The 19,991-nt window shown below is 49.9% G+C and overlaps 4 protein-coding genes across 8 annotated transcripts; 2 read left to right on the top strand and 2 right to left on the bottom strand.

Moving 5' to 3' along the window:
- Window positions 1-3,973: 3,973 nt before the first annotated feature.
- LOC6588403 lies at window positions 3,974-5,816 on the bottom strand. Its single transcript, XM_002013890.2, has 5 exons — window positions 5,170-5,816; window positions 4,995-5,104; window positions 4,800-4,940; window positions 4,534-4,740; window positions 3,974-4,472 (listed from the first exon to the last, which is right to left on the bottom strand). The coding sequence occupies exons 1-5, from the start codon at window positions 5,814-5,816 to the stop codon at window positions 3,997-3,999; spliced, it is 1,581 nt and encodes a 526-aa protein (XP_002013926.1). The 3' UTR covers window positions 3,974-3,996.
- Window positions 5,817-6,069: 253 nt separating this feature from the next.
- On the bottom strand, window positions 6,070-8,267 carry LOC6587816 (nicotinamide/nicotinic acid mononucleotide adenylyltransferase 3). Of its 2 annotated transcripts, XM_026984179.1 has the most exons (6): window positions 8,129-8,267; window positions 7,639-8,045; window positions 7,477-7,578; window positions 7,269-7,420; window positions 6,272-6,530; window positions 6,070-6,213 (listed from the first exon to the last, which is right to left on the bottom strand). In XM_026984179.1, exons 1-6 carry the CDS (start codon window positions 8,229-8,231, stop codon window positions 6,172-6,174), a joined length of 1,065 nt encoding a protein of 354 aa, XP_026839980.1. In that variant the 5' UTR covers window positions 8,232-8,267; the 3' UTR covers window positions 6,070-6,171. The 2 variants fall into 2 exon arrangements, with proteins under 2 accessions (XP_026839980.1, XP_002013924.1); XM_002013888.2 differs by lacking the exons at window positions 6,070-6,213; window positions 6,272-6,530 and adding an exon at window positions 6,578-7,057.
- Window positions 8,268-8,591: 324 nt separating this feature from the next.
- LOC6588583 (protein phosphatase Slingshot) lies at window positions 8,592-15,050 on the top strand. 4 transcript variants are annotated; one of them, XM_002013887.2, is made up of 8 exons: window positions 8,592-9,088; window positions 10,075-10,317; window positions 10,383-10,792; window positions 10,869-10,934; window positions 11,006-11,200; window positions 11,267-11,536; window positions 11,626-13,699; window positions 14,857-15,050. In XM_002013887.2, exons 1-8 carry the CDS (start codon window positions 9,032-9,034, stop codon window positions 14,905-14,907), a joined length of 3,366 nt encoding a protein of 1,121 aa, XP_002013923.2. In that variant the 5' UTR covers window positions 8,592-9,031; the 3' UTR covers window positions 14,908-15,050. The 4 variants fall into 4 exon arrangements, with proteins under 4 accessions (XP_002013923.2, XP_026839979.1, XP_026839977.1 ...); XM_026984178.1 differs by lacking the exon at window positions 14,857-15,050 and adding an exon at window positions 13,765-13,829; XM_026984176.1 differs by having other exon boundaries at window positions 8,593-9,088; window positions 11,626-14,202.
- Window positions 15,051-16,445: 1,395 nt separating this feature from the next.
- Window positions 16,446-19,917, top strand: LOC6588494 (oxysterol-binding protein 1). Its single transcript, XM_002013885.2, has 2 exons — window positions 16,446-18,505; window positions 18,580-19,917. Exons 1-2 carry the CDS (start codon window positions 16,904-16,906, stop codon window positions 19,327-19,329), a joined length of 2,352 nt encoding a protein of 783 aa, XP_002013921.1. The 5' UTR covers window positions 16,446-16,903; the 3' UTR covers window positions 19,330-19,917.
- Window positions 19,918-19,991: the final 74 nt, after the last annotated feature.

Raw genomic sequence — 19,991 nt, 5'->3', positions numbered from 1 at the left:
CTCTAGGATATGTATGTGTCGGCGGTGTACCTTTAGGTAATCATAATGCCCTCTGAGAGGGTACAACGAGAGGAGACCAGTCGCCTGCCGTTTATTTTTAGACAATAAACCGCAGATGCAGCCAACAGAAAACGGCCAACAGGCAACACCGAACGACTAATGGTAATGAGCTGCAAGCTATTTACAGTTGGGCCACGGCCTTGCAGCATGCCACCCACCCCTCCTCTGGGGGCAGCCATATATTTATGGGCCAACATCAATCTGACTTAATGCCTGTTGCGGCTTGATTAGCATGTCGATGAGCTTGAGGAAGCCATCGCATTGCAGAGATGGAGTTGCCGTAGTAGGAGGTGCAGCAGGTGGATGGATGGATGACTAGTTGGTTAGATGGATGACTAGAGAGGGTTGACTGAGTGATGGGTGAGCATAGAAACAGAGAGACAGAGAGGTGGGTACGAGTACGTACAACCCCCAAAAGAGTCGTTGAATGGCCTTCAACGTCCTTGGCTGTACATTTATTGAACTTGTGTATAATTATAATATATTTGCCTATTATCGAGTCTCGATTTTAGTTGTTGTTTCTGCCTTTATGGCTCACGTTTTGTGCTCGCCAAATATTATAATTTATGTGAATATTGCGATTCGAATCTCTAGCCCCTAGATAGACTCGTCTCCGTCTGCTTCTCCATACTCGTACGAGTGTCGTATCTCCCCCTGTCTATCGCCCTCCGAGCCATGTCTATTAGAAAACAATTTGTATTGTCTAAGAGTTAATCATTCATAGCGTCATCGATTTATTTTTAAACAACGTTATTAACGCCTTAGCATATTATTTCATTTATTATGTAAAAATGCGTTTTATCGGAATATCAATTGTTTTTGTTATGCTTCACCACCTTCCCCTCAAAGGGAAATAAAATAAATCAAACGGCTTCCTACGATTTTTACAACGTATCGCAGTTGCTGTGATCAAACTGTGCTGGAAATCGCAACAGAAATCACGCCATAAGTCGAATACAAGTTTGAGTGGCGATTAAAAACGCGCCCGTAGTGGTATGGCAAGTGCCGCTATGGCGTTTAAAAACGCGCTGTAAGCCCTCCATGACGCATTGGATAAATCGCTGTGGCGATAAAAAGCGCACTCTTCCGTGGAATTCCCAAAACAAAAAGGCCGGCTGAATGCGTTTTAAAACGCACTGCAAGTCGCACTGTCGTTGGAAAACGCGACTTTAGTCGTGTAGGACTCGTCGCTGTGGCGTTTTAAAACGCCAATGCCCTACTGCCGCACTTGGAAATGTTGGTCAAACCTCAAACGCCAAGATCGCCCCAAGACACATGAGATAGACAAATCAACATGCAAAACAATGCAATATTGGGAAGAAATACCCAAAAGACTTTTTTTGGAGGAGTGCTGGAAGAAGGCTTGAGAAACACTCTTTGGCGATTCTGTGCGATTCCGGCGAAGACAAACGAAATCAAAAAGTCATCATTCGCCACGAGAAACCGAATCTCAGAATCTGAATCTCTGGCGAATCGGAATCCGCAAGTGTGAGTGTGCCTAATGAGTATTCAATTGATGCAGAAAGCCCAGCAACGAGCAGAGCAGTCAGAAGCGGCCATAAATGGCTATTTGAAAGACGTTACAGTTCGATCGATCGAGCGAGCGCCAGATTCGAGATTCGATTAGGAGGAGAAGTAGGGTGAAAAGGCGCTGGAGAATCGATGAACGAAGAACTGCGGGCACTTCAGACGAGCCGGGCCGGCCCAGTACGCGAGGTGCGAGATAGGTACGAGATGTAGAAGTGGGCTGACTCCAAAGATAGGAAAGAAGCTGCAGAGCCAGAGCCAGAGCCGGAGCCAGAGAAAAACAAAAAAATTAGAAAGAAGTGCGCCTTGGGAATCGGGGTCAATAGGAAATGAAAAGTGAAATTTGTACGCTTAAAGCTCTCTGCCACGGTTTCCAGCTTTTGTTGTGTACTCTACAATATATTGTATGTACTCGTATGTTTTTTTTGTATTTTTTGTGATCTTTTTGCCAAAGGAACTTGCAATTTAAATATCATTAAATTCTGGGTTAAGCCTTTGTGCCGGCCACTTGAAAATTGCCACCGTATAATCAGTTTTTGACAACCGACAGGGGCACCGCATCAGCCGCAGGCCCAATTGGCAACGACTCTTGGCCATTTCACTGTCTTCGAGTGGTCGGTCATGGGCGAGATGGCGACACTCTGTTTAATCAGCGAATCATTCAGAGATCAACCAGAGAGAGAGGTACACGTGAAAGAAGGAATTGAATGGATGAATGGACGGGTGCCCAGCCGGCTGGGCTATAAAAATTATTACCTATTAATTATGCATGTTACTTGTAATTGCAAAAACAGAAAAGAGCATAAATAAATCTATAAACTTGCCAAATGGTTGTCAATTGCCAGGCGATATAATCAATTAGCACGACTTATGCTGCACTTGGCAACTGCCACAAGGCAGCCCCAGCGTCTGCCCTGCCTCCGCCTCTTCGACTCTACATGATCTCCGCAGATCCATGTCCGAGTGGTATGGCAAGTACTTGTATTAGCCTCTAGTGTGACTCATGCGCAGCAGAGTTCGTGCCAAACGAGACCTTCTGCATATTGAAATCTGGTGAATAAACAAAATACTACACAGGTATTTTAAATGAATAAAAAAAACCCTAACTCAAACGGCAATAAAATTTAATTTCGTCGCAATTAAAAGGGCGCGTAGCTCTGGCTCGATGGGCCTCTTCTCTGGGGAGTACTTCTGGCCGTAAAGCAACCTGAAAATAACGAGCTAATAAAAGCAGTGTACGAGTATGTACACATAGCGGCCAGGCCACCACAGGTGTCTGCCTTGAGGGCTGTGGGGGAACGGAACCTCATCGCTGACTGATGACGCGACGACAACAGCTAGAGTGTTCCTATCAAACAATTGAGTATTAATTTTAATAAATAATCACCGAGAACGGAAAAAAATAAATAAAATAAAATTATCACTGATTTGTTGTTGCGGTTTTTGCATTGGCCGACCGACGGATGACTGCGGGAGGTTATCAACACAATGCCTTGAGTCATCTCCCGCCCCGAATAGAACATGGAACACGCTTAAAAACGTATTATGGAAGACGGAAATGAATGCCAGGAGAGAAAAAAAAATACAAATGGTATATTGTATATTGTATAGATGGTATTCATATACGAAATACGCAAATAGTGAAAAAAAATGCCATGCATGGAGGTGAGCAGATGCCAAAGAATAAATTAAATTTGCGTATGGGCCCAGAAGAATCCCAAATCTCATATCTCGAGTCTAGGCAGAATAATCTCTTCGTGTTAGTGTTTAAATTTAAACCCTGAGCTCAGACCCACTGGCATGCGGCTTACTACCTCGTATCCGGAGATGGTGGAGAGCTGCGAAAGGTGTTATCAGCAGAGGCCGTGTTTACTTTCCAGTGGCAGAAGCTTCTGGACTGGGCTGGACTGGACTGGACCGATCTCCGACGAACCAAAGCTGGTCTGAAATTACCCCGTCGAGGCTGTAAAAACCTAAGCTAACGCGAACAGAATTGTTAAATACAATTTTTGGCAAACAGAAACATTTGCTGGGCAGCCGAAAAAGATGATAAATGATGCGCGTGTGCAATTCCCCCGAACAAATAGTTTCGCTTTTGTTGTTTCTCGTGTTTTAATAAAGCTTAACTAATTAAACATCTAACCAGACACACACACACACACAAATACTTATATATTTAGTCATACACATACCCATACATATGTGTACCCTTAGTACGTGCGTGTCTTGGTGTAATATAATTAATTTATTAAATTTGTAGTTTGTGTTATACAAAACACCTCTAAAATGCTGCATTAAATTCAAAGCTGAAGATGGCTGAGGTTTTTGAACCCATCGAAGGACAGGACAATCGAACTTGACTGAGTAAATTGGCCAAGAGATTGGCAACAGAGGGAATCCCAGTCGAGTCTATGGCTTGGTCAGATTACTCAGGCAAGGCGAGTTGTTGGTGAAGAGACTGGGCAGGCTGAACAGATTGAGGTAGGTGGACAGAAAGGTGGCCAGTATTCCGAAGAGCAGCACACCCATGGTGCAGGAGACATCGCAATCGAGGCGGTGCAGGAGCCGCACCAGACGTAGCCAGCAGCCGCGCGGGGAGTTGGGCTTGGCGGCCACCAGTAGCGGCTCCATCTCGAGCTCAACCGGATCGTAGTTGAGATCCAGCGGCAGGCTGCCGTAGCTGGCTTCGGCGGCGATCCGCTGGTGGACGCGCTCCATCCGGCGAATGCGGCGGTACAGCAGCGGCGGGAGAATGAACACCAGGGGCCCTGTTATGGTGCCACCCACCACATCCATGAGGGCATCAAAGCTCGGCACAAACTCCGCCACAAGCACCTCCAGAGCCAGCACAGTAGAGCGTATGGCCATGCGCTTGAGCGAGAGGCCTGAAAGGTGGACGCAAGCAGGTCAATGTAGAGCAGTTCTTGAGGCAATGGGGAATCTTACTCTCAGGCAGCTTGAAGTAGTTTTCGATCTGCAGGAACATGGCAGAGCTGGCCACCGTCACGGAGAAGCACAGCTGCAGGGACATGAGGATCAGCATCACGTAGAAGGGCACGCTCGTGGGCAGCGACTGCAGCAGGTTGCTCGCTATCATGAACCCAAACTTGTAGGCGGCAATTATGGACCCAAAGATGGCCACGCTGCAGGTAACTAAGAGTGGGTATCCAACCTCCATTAGTGACCATTCGACTGTAGTGGGATTTACTTACTGGCAATTCCAATCGTCGCCGCCCAGGAGACCTGTGACTTGCGCTTCATGTCGATCTGGAGCGTCAGCAGGACCGGATGGATGTCAAACTGGAAGGCCAGAATGCTGTAGCTGCTGAGCACGGTCAAGAATCCGGGTAGCTCTATGGAGAGAATAAGCCACTAGGCCGGAATAAAGCTGTTTTCATTGTACCCACCCATGGATATGCCCTCGAAGGGTGTGCCAATGGCAGGAGCAGCAAAGAGACAGAACCAGAGCAGCGCCACAATAAGGATCATCACACAGACGGCTATGATGGCCAGGCCCCTGCATAGAACGTGGAATGGAATGAAGAATACTGCATCGGAGCACCAGAATATCCTCTCTCTCACCTCATATGCTTTGGACTTCCCAGCCACATGAGCGGGCAGATGACCAGACCCACAATGATGGCCCAGTAGCAGTAAGAGAAGTTATAGTGGCCGGCGCTCATGCGCAGGACGACAGCCTCCAGGTTCTCGGCGGCCATCACCACACTGGGCACGGCCATGGCAAAGATGCTGAGATCCAGGAGCACGGAGACCAGCAGACTCACATACGGGCCGTAGGCCAGCTCCGCTAGGGCGGCATACGGATAGTTGCGTTTCTGCAGGATCGAGGGATCCAGGTGCTCGGCCATGGTCCAGCATTGGGACAGCAGAAACGATGTGTAGATCTGCAGAAAGATGATGGACAGGACCAGGAGAATGCCAAAGTATCCCAGTTCCACCAGCATTGCGGGGAGCGTGACGAACGGAAAGATGCCGAACAGATCCACCACATAGAGGATGGCAATAAAGAGCGACAGGTTCTCCGGCTCATCCTCGTATGCGCGGAAATGTGGCAGGGCACTGAAGCGGGAGCGCGACAGAAACGGCAGCTGGTCATGCTGGTGCGAGGGCATCAGCTGCACGGACGCGCGTCTCTTGGGCAGGGCAAAGGATGGGGCGCGCGAAGGACGTGGCGCTGGCTTGACATTTTTCCGACGGAAGAAGAACATTCGCTTGGACTCGAACTCGGAACTAGACGCTGCAACACGAAAAACTCAACTGTGGCCCCGTCTAAGACGCACTCTGCAGTGCTGGCAACAAGTTCTGTCGTTTGTCATCCGACACCGAATGCACAGGGAAGCCCTTGCACTGCAATGTTAAAGCACGTCGACTCTGACTCTGTCTCTGGTCAATAGCAAAGTTCAATGCCTTCGCTCCAGCTCGTTGGATGGCGGTTGACCCACAAAATGGAGAAGAAATCAATTTATCCATGTGATTAAAGTGTTTATTTTTACATGCACATATCAACAATAGCTTCCCCTTCCTCCATTCCTGTATCTATCCGCGAAATTGTCTTCTTCCAGCTTAAAGCTGCACTTGGGCAATTTTCTGCTTCTTGGCCTCGCTCTGTGGAAATAAGAGTGCATTAGTAAGGCTTAAATATTTATCTATACATGCTACATGCCTCTGAAATCTCATCTTTCTGCATGGTGATGACCTGCACCGCCTGGCCAGGGCCCACACGCAAGAGCTTCGGGCCACGCGGCGAAGTGTCGCCACAGCAGAAGACCCGCGATGTCGTCTGCTGCATCTGCGGACTCGGGCTGTCCGACTCGTCCATATCCTGCTCGCTTATGAGGGAGCTCGTAGCGTTCTTGTTGTTGTCCGTGTAGGCGTGATTAAAGATCAAATGATTTGGACGAACTGCATCCGTTATATACTTACTACACAGTCCACGAGGTTAGGCAGGCGTGTCAGTACAACAGCAACAAAGGTTTGGTTATAGTTTAATGGGAAATACATTTGATATGCCCAGCGGCAGAATTGCAAAATTGGTGTAAGTAAATGATACGTACACTGACCACCAAGGATCTCAACTCAAGGATTATACAATATATATTGCGGGTATTAACAGGTGTAAGAGTTAGGTTCGTGGCACGAACAGGGGCGGATGGGTTGCCACAATAAATAAGATATATATAGTGTACATTATATACATGCAAAAGCCATACTGCAAATTGCGCTAAAAGGAACTTGAATATTTCTGTTTTTCTCTGCTTGGGCTCACTCACACTCCATGAAGAGACGCCACTGCATTGGAAGGGCTTGAGATATTTGCGTGTGGTGCTGGTGGGTGGGTGGTAGGTGCTGATTGTGACGATGGTAGAGCGGCTTGTGCTTCTGCTTCTGCGCTTGCTGCTGCTGCAGTACGCGTCAAGAGTCGCCCCCGGGCGGTGCCGGTGCATCCTGCCTGCAGTTTGAGACATAGAAAGAGACGTAGAGAGAATTGCTGGGCTGTGCGCTATGATGATCTCTAATGTGCGGCTGGTGCAGTGTACAGTGTACAAATGTGGCAAGTAGGTAATCGAATGGCGACTCATTCAGTGTACGTATCAGAGTGGAATGTAAGTCTACATGAGGGATGCACATTTACAAGGGAAATCAGGGGGTTTTCCACCTACGATTTAACGTTGAACAATCGCTGACGCTTGATGTACTCCAGCACCAGGTCGTCTATGAGATATTTCACCGACTGGCCGCGACTCAGAAGACGTCGCACCAGCGTGGAGCTCACTTCATTGGCCACCCAATTAGTAATCAGAGTAATATTTCGCTGAAAATTTCCATTTATATAGTTAAAAATTTATTGAAATAATTAATTTTACATACCTGATATTTGGTTAAAATGTCCGAATTAAATATAAACTTATCGGGATTGGATCCGCAGCGAGTAATGACCACCAGGCCATGGTTGGCCACAATATCCTCAATCTGTGGAGCAAAAGTCTGTCAAAAGACCACAAATAACACTCAAACTAAACGTGGACTTACGTCGGCATCTTCCCAGAGACCAGGCACGGCAAAGGACTCCAGTAAGTCTGCCCCGCACAGCAGCTTTAGTTGCACTGGATCGCTGCGCTCTCGCAGGGTTGTGGGAAGCCATCCGGGAAGGGCACCGTTTGGCTCTGCATCTCCGGCACCAGAGGGAGAGTTGATGTAGTTGTTCATGAAGTTCTGGTGGTACTGCAGAACAGATTGTGTGCGCATCCACTGGCTCTGGTGCACCTCCCAGTCGGATAGCCGTATCCAGTTGGAGCTCTGAACGGCCAATTTCACCATAGCGCAGCGGTCCAGCGATGAAACCAGCCCCTTCTTTCCATATGAGTCATGGGTGGGTGAGATTATGCCGCCCACCACCTTGTGCGTCCCCTGCATCTCAAAGTGATCCCTGGCTATCTCTGTGCACGCGTCGAGTGGGTGACGGTATCGATTATATTTAGCAATTACACAATTTTTGAAACTAAAGCCGCATGCTGCTTACCAAACAATCTGAGGTGCATAGGCGTGGGCGGACTGAAGCAGCCGCATGCTATGAAGGCGATCCGGGGCAGCAAGCACTTTGTTTCTTCCATGAACGCCGACATTTTAAACCAAATTCATGTAAATATCAAATTCCAACTCGAATCGCAATGTTGTTGTTTAGACAGCTGTTTTTCGCGGCTTTTTACAACACTGCAGACATGTGCGTGCTGCCAACTTCTTTCGATGTCTTTCGATGTTTTCAGTGGGAAACATCGATAAAATTAATAAAATTCATCAAATGCCTGTTTTGTTTAGATTACCTTTAACTGTAGAACACAATCTAGAGCACAGTCTAAAACACAGTAGCATTAAACACATTTCTCTAAAAATTGTATCCCTTGATATTTTGTAAATTATTTAAAATTCATAATATGCAATAGAAAGCATCGATAGTGACCCAAAAAACATCGAAGTTTCGCAACCTCTAGACCATACTCGATCTGCTTCAGAACGATTAGTGGGCCGTGTTATCGACTAGAAATGGCGTCTGTCTTTCTTTTATGAAAAATTCGTGTGGTCGTATTTACAATTTATCAACGTTGTGTGTGTTTGTCAATTATAAGGACGAGTGCGGGCTATTCTCGTCTCACACTCTTGACCGATTAGCGCAACAGCCATAATCGAAGTGTTTTTAGTGCGGTGTAAAACGTCCACGACGGGCAGGCAAGGCGCCGAGTGCAAAAACAACGGCCAGCAGCAGGCAGCGAAACGAAAATGCATTTGTGACTGACAGAAACACACAGTCAGGCAGACAGACAAACAGAAGACCCCCTGAAACAGCAAGGATAGCGAAGGCGAAGGCAGAGTCGAAGTCAGGAGGCGACGACCGCTGCTCCATCATCAGCAGCAGCAGCAACAACAAATGGCGCTTGTGACGGTGCAGCGCTCCCCAAGTGTCGCTGGCTCGGGCTCAAATTCGGTGAGTGTAAGTGCGCGGAGCCAGGAAGAGGCTCCAGATGCAGCTCCACGTTGGGTGCATTTCCCCCCCACCCCACCATCTTATCTATTGGCGTGTGTGTTTTGTTGTGAATCCCAGCGGCAAGGCAAGGGCTGTGTGTGTGAGTGTGTGTGCGTGTGTATGGGGTTGTCAAGCTCCATCTCTTTCTCGCTCGCTCTCGGAACTGCGCTTTGTTTTGGTTTTAATAATTTTATTCGGAGTGAGTGGCTGGCTCTCCGACACGGCCTACAATCGCTCTTCCTGTGCGTGTTCCGCCTTGGGTGCATGATCCTTTGTGTGTTGAGTATTTTTTGGCCTGTGCCCCAAAACGCAAAACGATTATTTCGAGTGGCTGTCTGTGTGTCTCTCTTGGCCGTGTCGTGCCGTGGCGTGTCGTGTGTGTGGGCGCTTGCGGCGCGGCGCGGCTCGTCAGCGTCATCATCATCGTTTTTGTTTTTGTTGTTGTTGTTGCTCTTGTTGTAACTCAACCAAATCCGTAGCAGACGTCGCGACGTCAGCCGCGCGCCTTTATATTTTTGCATTGCCTTATTTGTCGTTTTGTCATCCGTCGCGTCGCTGTGTGAGATTTTCTCTTTGGTTCCGTTAGCCTACCGTCCGCCCGCCCCAAAAATAGTTCTGAAGACCTTGAGACTGTCTATATAGTACCCGACGTAGGTATACATTCGTGTGCCACACAACCACACGCTGGGTGGCTGCCCTTGGAATCTTAATTCGGGCAATCAGACAATAATAATCGAGAGGTCTTTATCGTAAGCTTTACCCCTTTTGAACTCATTGCCGATGAAAGTTGGCTAAAATGGTAGACCGCAATGAGTGCTGGGTGAGTGGGTGGGTGAGAGAGTCGGTGAGTGAGTCACCGTGCGGGTGACTGTGACTCCCGTGGCAGGGACAGAGACACAGCAGCTGCCCAGTGTAAACAAAAATTTAATCGTTTATGGTTCCAACAGGATGGCGAGGCCGATGACGACGAAGGCAATAGCAAGAACGAAAAGAGCGAATGCTTCTTTGCTGGCAAAGGAACCGCCCTGGTATTAGCGCTTAAGGATATACCGCCCCAGCAACAGCCGGAGCGAAGGCTGAGCACGGACTCGACGCGGTCCAGCAACAGCACACAGAGCAACAACTCCGACATACAGCTCCACCTGCAGTCGATGTTCTTTCTCCTGCACCGTGAGGACACGCTCAAGATGGTCAGTAGATGATGCTCGTTTGCTGCTTGCAAAATACTTACGAATGCACGTTCTTTTCTCGACAGGCTGTCAAACTGGAGTCGCAGCGTAGCAATCGCACACGTTACCTGGTGATTGCCTCGCGCAGCTGCTGCCGCCGGGCTGCCACCAGCGAACGTCGCCGCAACAAGATAATGCGTCACAATTCGGCAAAGGTCAGCTCCTCCACGTCCTCCTCCAGCAGCATCGCGTCGGCGGTAACAACGCAGCGGCAGCATTCAGAGGACGTTGCACCATCAGTTGCAGCAGCAGCAGCAGCAGCCAGTAAATGTGATAAAACAGCGGACAAGGAGAATGTGGCTGGTGCCGGCGACAACAAGAACATCTCGGGCATGGAGGAGTCCTGCCTGCTCGGCATCGATTGCAATGAGCGGACGACAATCGGTCTGGTGGTGCCCATACTGGCAGACACCACCATCCATCTGGATGGCGATGGGTGAGCCTCTGTCTTGTGTGTGTGTTGTCCGACAGCCCCAACACTGATTTTGCCTACCTTCCTTCCCTCCTTGCAGCGGCTTCAGCGTGGCCGTCTTTGAGAAGACACACATCTTCAAGCCCGTGTCGGTGCAGGCCATGTGGTAGGTTGTAGAACGACCTTCTTCCCATCCAGCTTTAATCAAAACTTTCTTCCCATCCTGCGGGGCCACAGGTCGGCGCTTCAGACGATTCACAAAGTATCGAAGAAGGCTCGTGAAAACAACTTTTATGCGAGCGGCCCCTCGCACGATTGGCTCTCCAGCTACGAGCGACGCATCGAGTCGGATCAGTCGTGCCTGAACGAGTGGAATGCCATGGATGCGCTAGAGAGTCGCCGCCCACCCTCACCAGATGCCATACGGAATAAGTATGAGTCCCAGCTCCGCCCTCCACTTTATTTGTTCCTCATTAAATGCGACCTCTTTCACTGTAGGCCAACCGAAAAGGAGGAAACTGAAAGTGTCATTAAAATGAAGTTAAAAGCAATCATGATGTCCGTGGACCTGGACGAGGTTACCTCCAAGTATATACGCGGTCGCCTCGAGGAGATACTGGACATGGATCTGGGCGAGTACAAGTCGTTCATTGATGCCGAAATGCTTGTCATACTCGGCCAAATGGATGCACCCACAAAGATATTTGAGCATGTGTATTTGGGCTCCGAGTGGAATGCCAGCAATCTGGAGGAGCTCCAGAAGAATGGGTATGTCAAGACACTCACACACACCCTGTGGACTGTATCCTCCTCTGTCGTCTGCGAAACACTGATATTATAATTTGTCTCGATTGCAGCGTTCGCCATATTCTGAATGTGACGCGGGAGATAGATAACTTCTTCCCTGGGACGTTTGAGTACTTTAACGTGCGTGTATATGATGATGAGAAGACGAATCTTCTCAAATACTGGGACGACACATATCGTTATATTACTCGCGCCAAGGCCGAGGGCTCCAAGGTGCTGGTCCATTGCAAGATGGGCGTGAGTCGGTCCGCTTCTGTGGTGATAGCCTATGCCATGAAGGCCTACAAGTGGGAGTTCCAGCGAGCGCTGGATCATGTGAAGGAGCGTCGGAGCTGCATCAAGCCGAACAAGAACTTTCTGAGCCAGTTGGAGACATACAGCGGCATGCTGGACGCCATGAAGAACAAGGAGAAGCTGCAGCGCAGCAAGAGTGAGACGAATTTGAAGAGCACAAAGGATGCGAGGCTGTTGCCGGGCAGCGAGCCCACGCCCCTTATACAGGCCCTCAATCAGGCCAAGTCCAAGTCGAGCGGCGAAGCTGGAGTTGTGACACCCGAGGAGGAGGACGAGGAGGCGGCGGGGCAGGACACAAGACTCTCGCGACTCCATCGCCGATCGAGCGCACAAAAGCAGCGACGCATGGTGCGACGTTCCAGCAGCACTTCCCCGAAGACCCAGACGGCCGTTGTCACCAAACAGCAGAGCCAGTCGATGGAGAACCTCACGCCGGAGCGCAGCGTGGCGGAGGAGCCAAAGAATATGCGTTTCCCCGGCAGCAACGGAGAGAACTACAGCGTCACCCAGAACCAGGTGCTGCACATCCAGAAGCACACGCCTCTGTCGGTGCGCACACGCGTTCATGATCTCGAGGCGCATCGCTCGGATCAGTTGCCACAGCAGTCGCCGTTACAGTCGCAGCCAGGCCCTGTGTGGACCTCACTGACCAAGCTAATCACTCAAACGTCCCACTTGGGAGGCAATGCTGAAGGAGGAGGAGGAGGAGTCATTGAAAGCGCTACCGAAAGAGGATTGCCCCGCAGAGATTCCAGCTCCTCGGATGTGTTCTCCTCGCAAGTGGATAATGTATTCGCCAAAGAGGAGCGGGAGAAGCGTCAGCGTCGAAAGACACATTCGTGGACAGAGGCATTCGGACCCAGCGGTGGAATAATTCTAGATGCCACGCCGCAGCAGACGCAGCACCAGCAACAATCCATCATGCTCCGCAACCGCGGCCTGCGACAGCGGGAGCCGCCGTCGCGACACTCCAGCTGGGGATCGGGGGACAACCGGAGCAGTTTGCCGCTGCGCACAAGTTCCGGCAGCTACTACGACAGCAATCGCAACAACACGGCCATCTTCGAGGGCGAGATCCAAGATCTGAAGCGGAGCAGCTGCAGCAGGATCAGCAGTGACCCGAAGACTGCCAGCAACTGCAATGTCATCGAGGGAGGATGCGTAAGCGTAAGCGTAAGCGGGAGCGGAGGCCAGCTGGGGACAGTCAAGCGCACCAAGCAGAAGCTGGAGGAGAGCACGGTGCTGAAGAAGCGCTGCCCAGAGGATGCCCAGGAGCAGGACCAAGAGCTGGATACCAGCGGAGGAGATTCTGCTGGGGCTGGTGCTGGTCAGAAGAGGTCTACGACCCTCTACCGGAGCGCCTCCTCGGCCAACAGTCCCAGGCAGAGGCAGCCCCTGCGCTGCAACAGCGAGGAGCTGATGCACACCAGCGATATTGAGAACAAGAACACGACCAGCGACCTGGAGGCGGCGACTGCGGCAGTGGTTTTGCGGGGCCCCAATCAGACGCTAGCTGAGGATCAGCGAATTTCCGGCAATGTGCAAATACTCAAGCAGAACTTTGAGGCCAAGGCGGCAGTGGTTGGTGTGGGATCGGTGGCGGTAGTCTCGACTGTGGCACCTTGTACACCCACTGTTTGCCCGACGAGCAGTACTGCAGCCACTAGTGGTTCTGCTACTGCCGTCTCCAGCTCAGCAGCAGCTGTCCCACAGATGGGGGCGAAGAAGACGACGACACACCAATCACTGCCCTCGTCACCAGTTGCTCAGCACGTGAATCACGTGTCCTCCTCCAGCTCCTCCTCAACGTCGAACTCGTCCGATTCCAGCGTAAGCGAAAATTGTGATCGTAATGTAAAAGGTCTAGTGCATAAATATCAAACCACTTCCTGCAGTAGCCAAGCTGCGAGCCAGACTGCAGTCATCGTCCCGCCTACAACCACCGCACTGCCGCCGCCGCAGCCATTAACCGCCAGTCACAGCCACGGCCACAGCCACAGCCACAGCCACAGCACTAACTGCAACGCCGCCACTAACGCCAATAGCTACAAGCAACGCCCGCGCTCCTACTACGATCGCTCCTCGCTGTCGAACAAAACGCACGATTATAGCGAGAGTCGACCACCGCCCGCACCTGCCAGACTCACTGCCAGCGTCAACTACGGCAGCAGCAGCCACACCAGCCACGTGCAGCTGCCACAACAGAAGTCTGAGCAGCAGCAGCAGCATCAGCAAGTGCAGATCAGGCGTCTGGCACAGCACGGGAAGACCCATCCACTCACTAGGCTAAGTACACCAAAGCCAGGCTTCAACACGGCTGCATACAATACCATGTAACGAAATGCTATTTCTACTTACTCATTAAACAAGCTCCAACTTCCACCTCCATCTCACACCCACATCATAATAGCCACTAAGGATCGCCCGAGCATTGTCTGCTTTTCGTATTTATATTTCCCCCCGCTTTTGTCTATGTTACCGTCACATCCCCTCATAATGACCCTCAATAAAGTGTAAGCTTGTGTAGTAGTACGTCCTTCTCATATGTTCTGTGAAGCGTGTGTTCATTGAAGACCGAACCTAACCGGCCCGACCCGACCCGACCGACCGACCGACGATCCGCGATCTTGAAACTTTGTGAAAAGTGCCGTCAGGGACTATAAAACAAAACAAAAAGAAAACGGAAAACAAAGCAACCTATGAAACTGTATTTGTACTTTTAAATTACTTGTAACTGTATACATATTTATTTTATATTATGCAACAACTGCCTACGAATAAACGATTTTCTGTATATACATCAATACACATTGTACACATCATGTGGTGTCCCCCTTGTCCCCTTCTGCTTGTCGTTGTTCCGAGTTCTGTGCCGTCCCTCTGCCTGACTCATTTCCCATCATATCGTATCGTAGCACCTGCAGTACTTTATGCCTCTGCCTCTGCCTATGCCTGCCAGCCTTTATGACCAAACTTTGTATTTGCAGCCTTATCCACATGATACGTTCCTTCCGCTACTCATGGGCCGAGAAGTGTAGTAAGTGAACGAAACGAAAACCAAAACCCCAGCTGGCTCTCGAGGCTGACGCCCGCCCCACCCCCACCTTGTTATACACAAATTTGTATTTTTTTGCTATTTATCAAGCCCCGTATTTATAAATATACAACTGTAACCCAATTACACGTGCAATCTTTTTAATTGCGAAATGAGTCATTGGGCAGGTAAACACACCATGCGGCGCAAAAGGTTCTGTTCGGGTATTTAAAATTAACAGCCAACCGACACTGAGTTGCAACCTCACATAGAAAGAGTCACTACTGCATTCAGGGCATGCTTGAAGTACAACAAAGCCCCCATTAAGTTAAAAGGAAACCAAATATATAAACAAACGTTGCTTAAAATGATATTTATAATAAATATTTACCTGCTTTCGTCTCTAGGCTGAAACGGCCGATAAAATAACCGGCTGTCCTATCGAAATAACGATATACCGGTGGGTGAAAACCAGTATATTTTTGAGGGTCGTCGGAAAGTGTAGTGGAAACATGCTGTAAACAATAACAATTTTAAAGAACAAAGGGTATAGAAATTTCCCTACGCAAGTTTTTTTTTTAATTTTCGCTCTCTCAAATCGCACTTCCGTGCATAATTCCAATGGATTGCATTAAAGTCCTTGTCGGTCAATCACTTTCAAACCATTACTATTTGGCGCTCAAGTCCTTTTTCACTGAGCAGCATTGTCCCACAACATTGGAACGCATAGATCATCATTCTGCATACCCTGGGATAATGGGTATTATAGAATTGAGAAAATGTTTCTCATCTAAGGCGCCAATATATGCAAAAACTTATTCAACGATATTTTGCATTAAATCTAAGACAAGGACATTAACAATTATGTTTTAAAACACTTTGGAAAACAGTATATAACAGTGAGAAACAGTATATTAAATCACGAAATGGGGTATATAAATGGCCATACTCCGGTTGAAAAGCAACAAGTCTTCAAAGACCAACAACATCTAAGAAATGACTCACTTACGTTGCCACTGTTTTGTTGTTGATCTTTTTTGTTTAAACCTTGGTTTATACACAATACAATAAAAGGGAGTATTTAAAAGTAGTCAATCTAGTAGAAAATGTGTTCATCATTGGCATAAAATTATGTGGGCACAGCTGAAAGTCCTATCTAGCTAGTAATATTCGACGGAATATCAAAATTAAGCAATAGGATCGATTACTCACTTACGTTTTCTTTGCTTGACCTTTTCCGCTAAAACCTTTTTTTAGACAAAATGCAATAAAAAGGAGTATTTTAAATGAGCCAGCCAAGTAGAGAACTGACTCATTAATTGGATAAAAATATGTGGGCAGGGCTGAGGGTTCTATCTAGCTAGTAATATTCGACGGAATATCAAAAACGAGGAATATGTATAATATAACTTGTATAATTCGTCAGTATATTTACGGTATATCTTGAAAACGAGACGGTACATTGCGGTATATTTCTGAGGGTCACACTCGCAGCCCAACACACTCACACACAATACACTCACGCACACAGATGCGCCCACTCTGCCTACTTCCACAGTTTCTTTATTTTCTGCAGAAAAATTAGAAAAACGGCACGAAACGAAATCAATTGTGAGCGCGCTACAGAGGCGAGAACGAGAGAACACGGTAGCCAAAGTGCAATCAATCTATAATGCAAGCTGCTGCTGCTACAGCAGACGCGGTCGCATAATCGAACAATTGCTGCTGCCCGATTTTCGAGACAAGAGGAGACGGAGTTTCGGGTTGTTGTTGCTGGTGCTACTACTGCTGCTGGTCGTCATTCGCCAGTAGTTGCCGCCGTCGCCGCTGCCACCGCCACCACCCGCCGTCACTGTCGTCGTACGTGGCGTTTATTTGCACAATTGCCGCCGCGACAACGACACGGCTTAATCAGAAGTCGTCGGTCGGAGCAGTCCGAGGTCGTCGCGAGTGCTGCTTCTGCTGCTGGAAGTTCCACCATCAGATCCACCAGGGCCTCCATGACGGACGCCGCAGGCAACGCACTGGCCGAGAAGGGGCTGCCGGAGATGAAGGGATGGCTGCTAAAGTGGACCAACTACATCAAGGGCTACCAGCGGCGATGGTTCGTCCTGTCCAAGGGCGTGCTCAGCTACTACCGCAACCAGTCGGAGATAAACCACACATGTCGCGGCACCATCTCGCTGCACGGTGCCCTCATCCACACAGTCGACTCGTGCACCTTTGTCATCTCGAACGGCGGCACGCAGACATTTCACATCAAAGCGGGCACCGAGGTGGAACGACAGTCCTGGGTGACGGCCCTAGAGCTGGCCAAGGTCAAGGCCATTCGGGCGATAGAGAGCGAGGAAGAGGAGGAGGAGGAAACGGCCCAGGTGGTGCCCAGCCAGGAGATCAGCTCGGTGGTGCGGGATCTCACCGAGCGGCTGGAGAACATGCGCACCTGCTACGATCTGATCACTAAGCACGGAGCCGCCCTGCAGCGGGCCCTCAACGATCTGGAGTCCAACGAAGAGGAGTCGCTGGCCAGCCGCACAAAAATAGTCAACGAGCGGGCCACGCTCTTTCGGATAACATCGAATGCGATGATCAATGCTGGCAATGACTATCTCCATTCGGCCGAGGCGCAGGGCCACAAGTGGTCCAAGATGCTCCACCACGAGCGCGAGCAGCGCCTAAAGCTCGAGGAGATCATCGAGCAGATGGCCAAGCAGCAGTCCCAGATGGAGCAGGCCGCCGTCCTGGTGCGCCAAAACAAACCCGTTCCGCCCATGGTCTCGTCCAGCACCACAATGTCCCTGAACGCTGGCGGCAGCAGCTCCAACACGGCTCTAACCTCCGACGACGAGGTGGAGTTTTTTGACGCTCTGGAGCACGCCTTACCCGGGGATGGCACCTTCATCCTAAAACTGAACAAACGACGCAGCAGCTCCGAGGACCAGTTCGATGGCCAGACGGGCAGCTCCTCGGAGAGCGACGAACAGAAGCGCACCATCAAAACCATCCAACAGGTCTGTCTGGTTAGTGCGCCCCGCGTTGCCTCCGGCGGAGGGCACTACGTGGACGACGAAGACGATGTGGATCGGGCCGCCCAGTTGGAGAACAGTGAGTCGCGGGTTAGCAGTATCAGGAGCAGCAGGCCGGTGAAGGTTCGCCGCCAGAGGGTCCCCGACAAGCCCAACTATCCCCTGAGCCTGTGGTCCATCATGAAGAACTGCATTGGCAAGGATCTGTCGAAGATCCCCATGCCCGTGAACTTCAACGAGCCGCTCTCCATGCTCCAGCGCCTGGTGGAGGACTACGAGTATTCGGATATACTCGATCAGGCCGCCAACTGCAAGGATGCGTGCGAACAGCTAGCCCATGTGGCCGCCTTCACAGTCTCCGCGTACGCAACGACAACGAACCGCACGGGCAAACCGTTCAATCCACTGCTCGGCGAGACCTATGAGTGCGATCGCATGGACGATTTCGGCTGGCGCTGCCTGGCCGAGCAGGTCTCCCATCATCCCCCAGTCGCGGCGCTCCACTGCGAGAGCACCAAATGGGTCTGCTGGCAGGAGTTCTCGATGACCAGCAAGTTTCGCGGCAAATATGTTCAGGTTTGTTTCCAAAGGCTACTTTGTTCTACATTCGATTCAAACGTCATTGTTTTCGTTTTTCTTGTTTGTTTCAGATAAATCCCTTGGGCGGGGCCTATGTGCACTTCCCGAAGAGCGGCAACCGCTACTCCTGGCACAAGGTAACCACCACCGTAAACAACATTATCGTGGGTCGCTTGTGGGTGGACCAGCACGGGGAGATGGAGATAATCGGCTCCCATGCGTCGCAGGGCAACAAGTGCATCCTGAACTTCATCCCTTACTCGTACTTCAGCCGCGAGGTGCAGCGGAGCGTCAAGGGCGTGGTTATGAATCAGCACAACGAGGTCAAGTGGGTAATTCGCGGCACCTGGGATGCCCAGATCGAGATTGCGCCCGTCCTCAAGACATCGGGCACTCCGGACAGCCCCACATACACCACGGGCGAGTACAAGGTGGCATGGGAGCGCCGTCCCGCACCGGCCGATTCGGATAAGTACTACAATTTCACGACACTGGCCTGCCAGCTCAACGAGGAGGAGGAGGGTGTGGCGCCAACGGACTGCAGACGACGTCCCGACCAGCGGCTGATGGAGCAAGGCAACTGGGATGAGAGCAACAACGAGAAGCTGCGTCTCGAGGAGAAGCAGCGCACGGTGCGCAGGCAGCGGGAGAGCGAGGCAGAGCATGCGGCATCCGAGGGCAGACCCTATCCGGCCTACGAGCCCATGTGGTTCAAGCGCGAGAAGGAGGAGGACAGCGAGAACTTTGTCCATGTTTACAAGAACACCTACTGGGAGGCCAAGGAGGCGCAGGACTGGAGCGGCTGCCCCGACATCTATTAATCTACAGCAATTACACGCAACACAGAGGACAGCCTTAGCAAAAAATATTCTAAAAAGATTTCTTCAGCCTCGAAACACGCGCAGAAACATCCATTGCATCATATACACACACCTAGTACACTATGGAACTAATCTGTGTAACAACATTCTTCGATCTAGTGGATATATAGTACTATAAATTGAACGGCCTGTAACGTAGCTAAAGCCCCTACCCGCCTTCCACCACCTTCGGGAATCTTCAACGAAATCTATTCTCTTCTGTTGTTCTCTTTTGGTTATTCTCTTCCCCTTCGCCTTCGCCTTCCACGAGCATTTGCTTTTCCAAATACTACCTTGCAGACTTATGGCACAACCTATTTGTATCCGTAGAGATCCTTCCTATCCTTGTGTGCAAGTGGAACACCCCCCTCCACTCTAAGCCCCCACACCCGCGTTCCTCCGGGTTCGCTTCGTTCCTCCTTTATCTGCAGAAATCATGTTTTACATTTTGTTGTGTATATATATATATATCTATATCAAATGGAATTGGAGAGGACAAGAAAGAATGAGAGAATCGAATCGAGGGAATATGTTAAATGTTATAAATTTATGCAATTTATTATTAAAGTATTATTTAAATAAAGCAACAATTGTGTGTGTGTGGTTCAACTCGCAGAAAAGAC

The sequence above is a fragment of the Drosophila persimilis genome, unplaced genomic scaffold, assembly GCF_003286085.1.
Source record: "Drosophila persimilis strain 14011-0111.01,24,50 unplaced genomic scaffold, DperRS2 tig00000000-arrow-pilon, whole genome shotgun sequence".
NCBI lineage: Eukaryota > Metazoa > Arthropoda > Insecta > Diptera > Drosophilidae > Drosophila > Drosophila persimilis.
The sequence above is the reverse complement of the archived record's forward strand: the minus strand, read 5'-3'. Positions and strand labels throughout refer to the sequence as shown.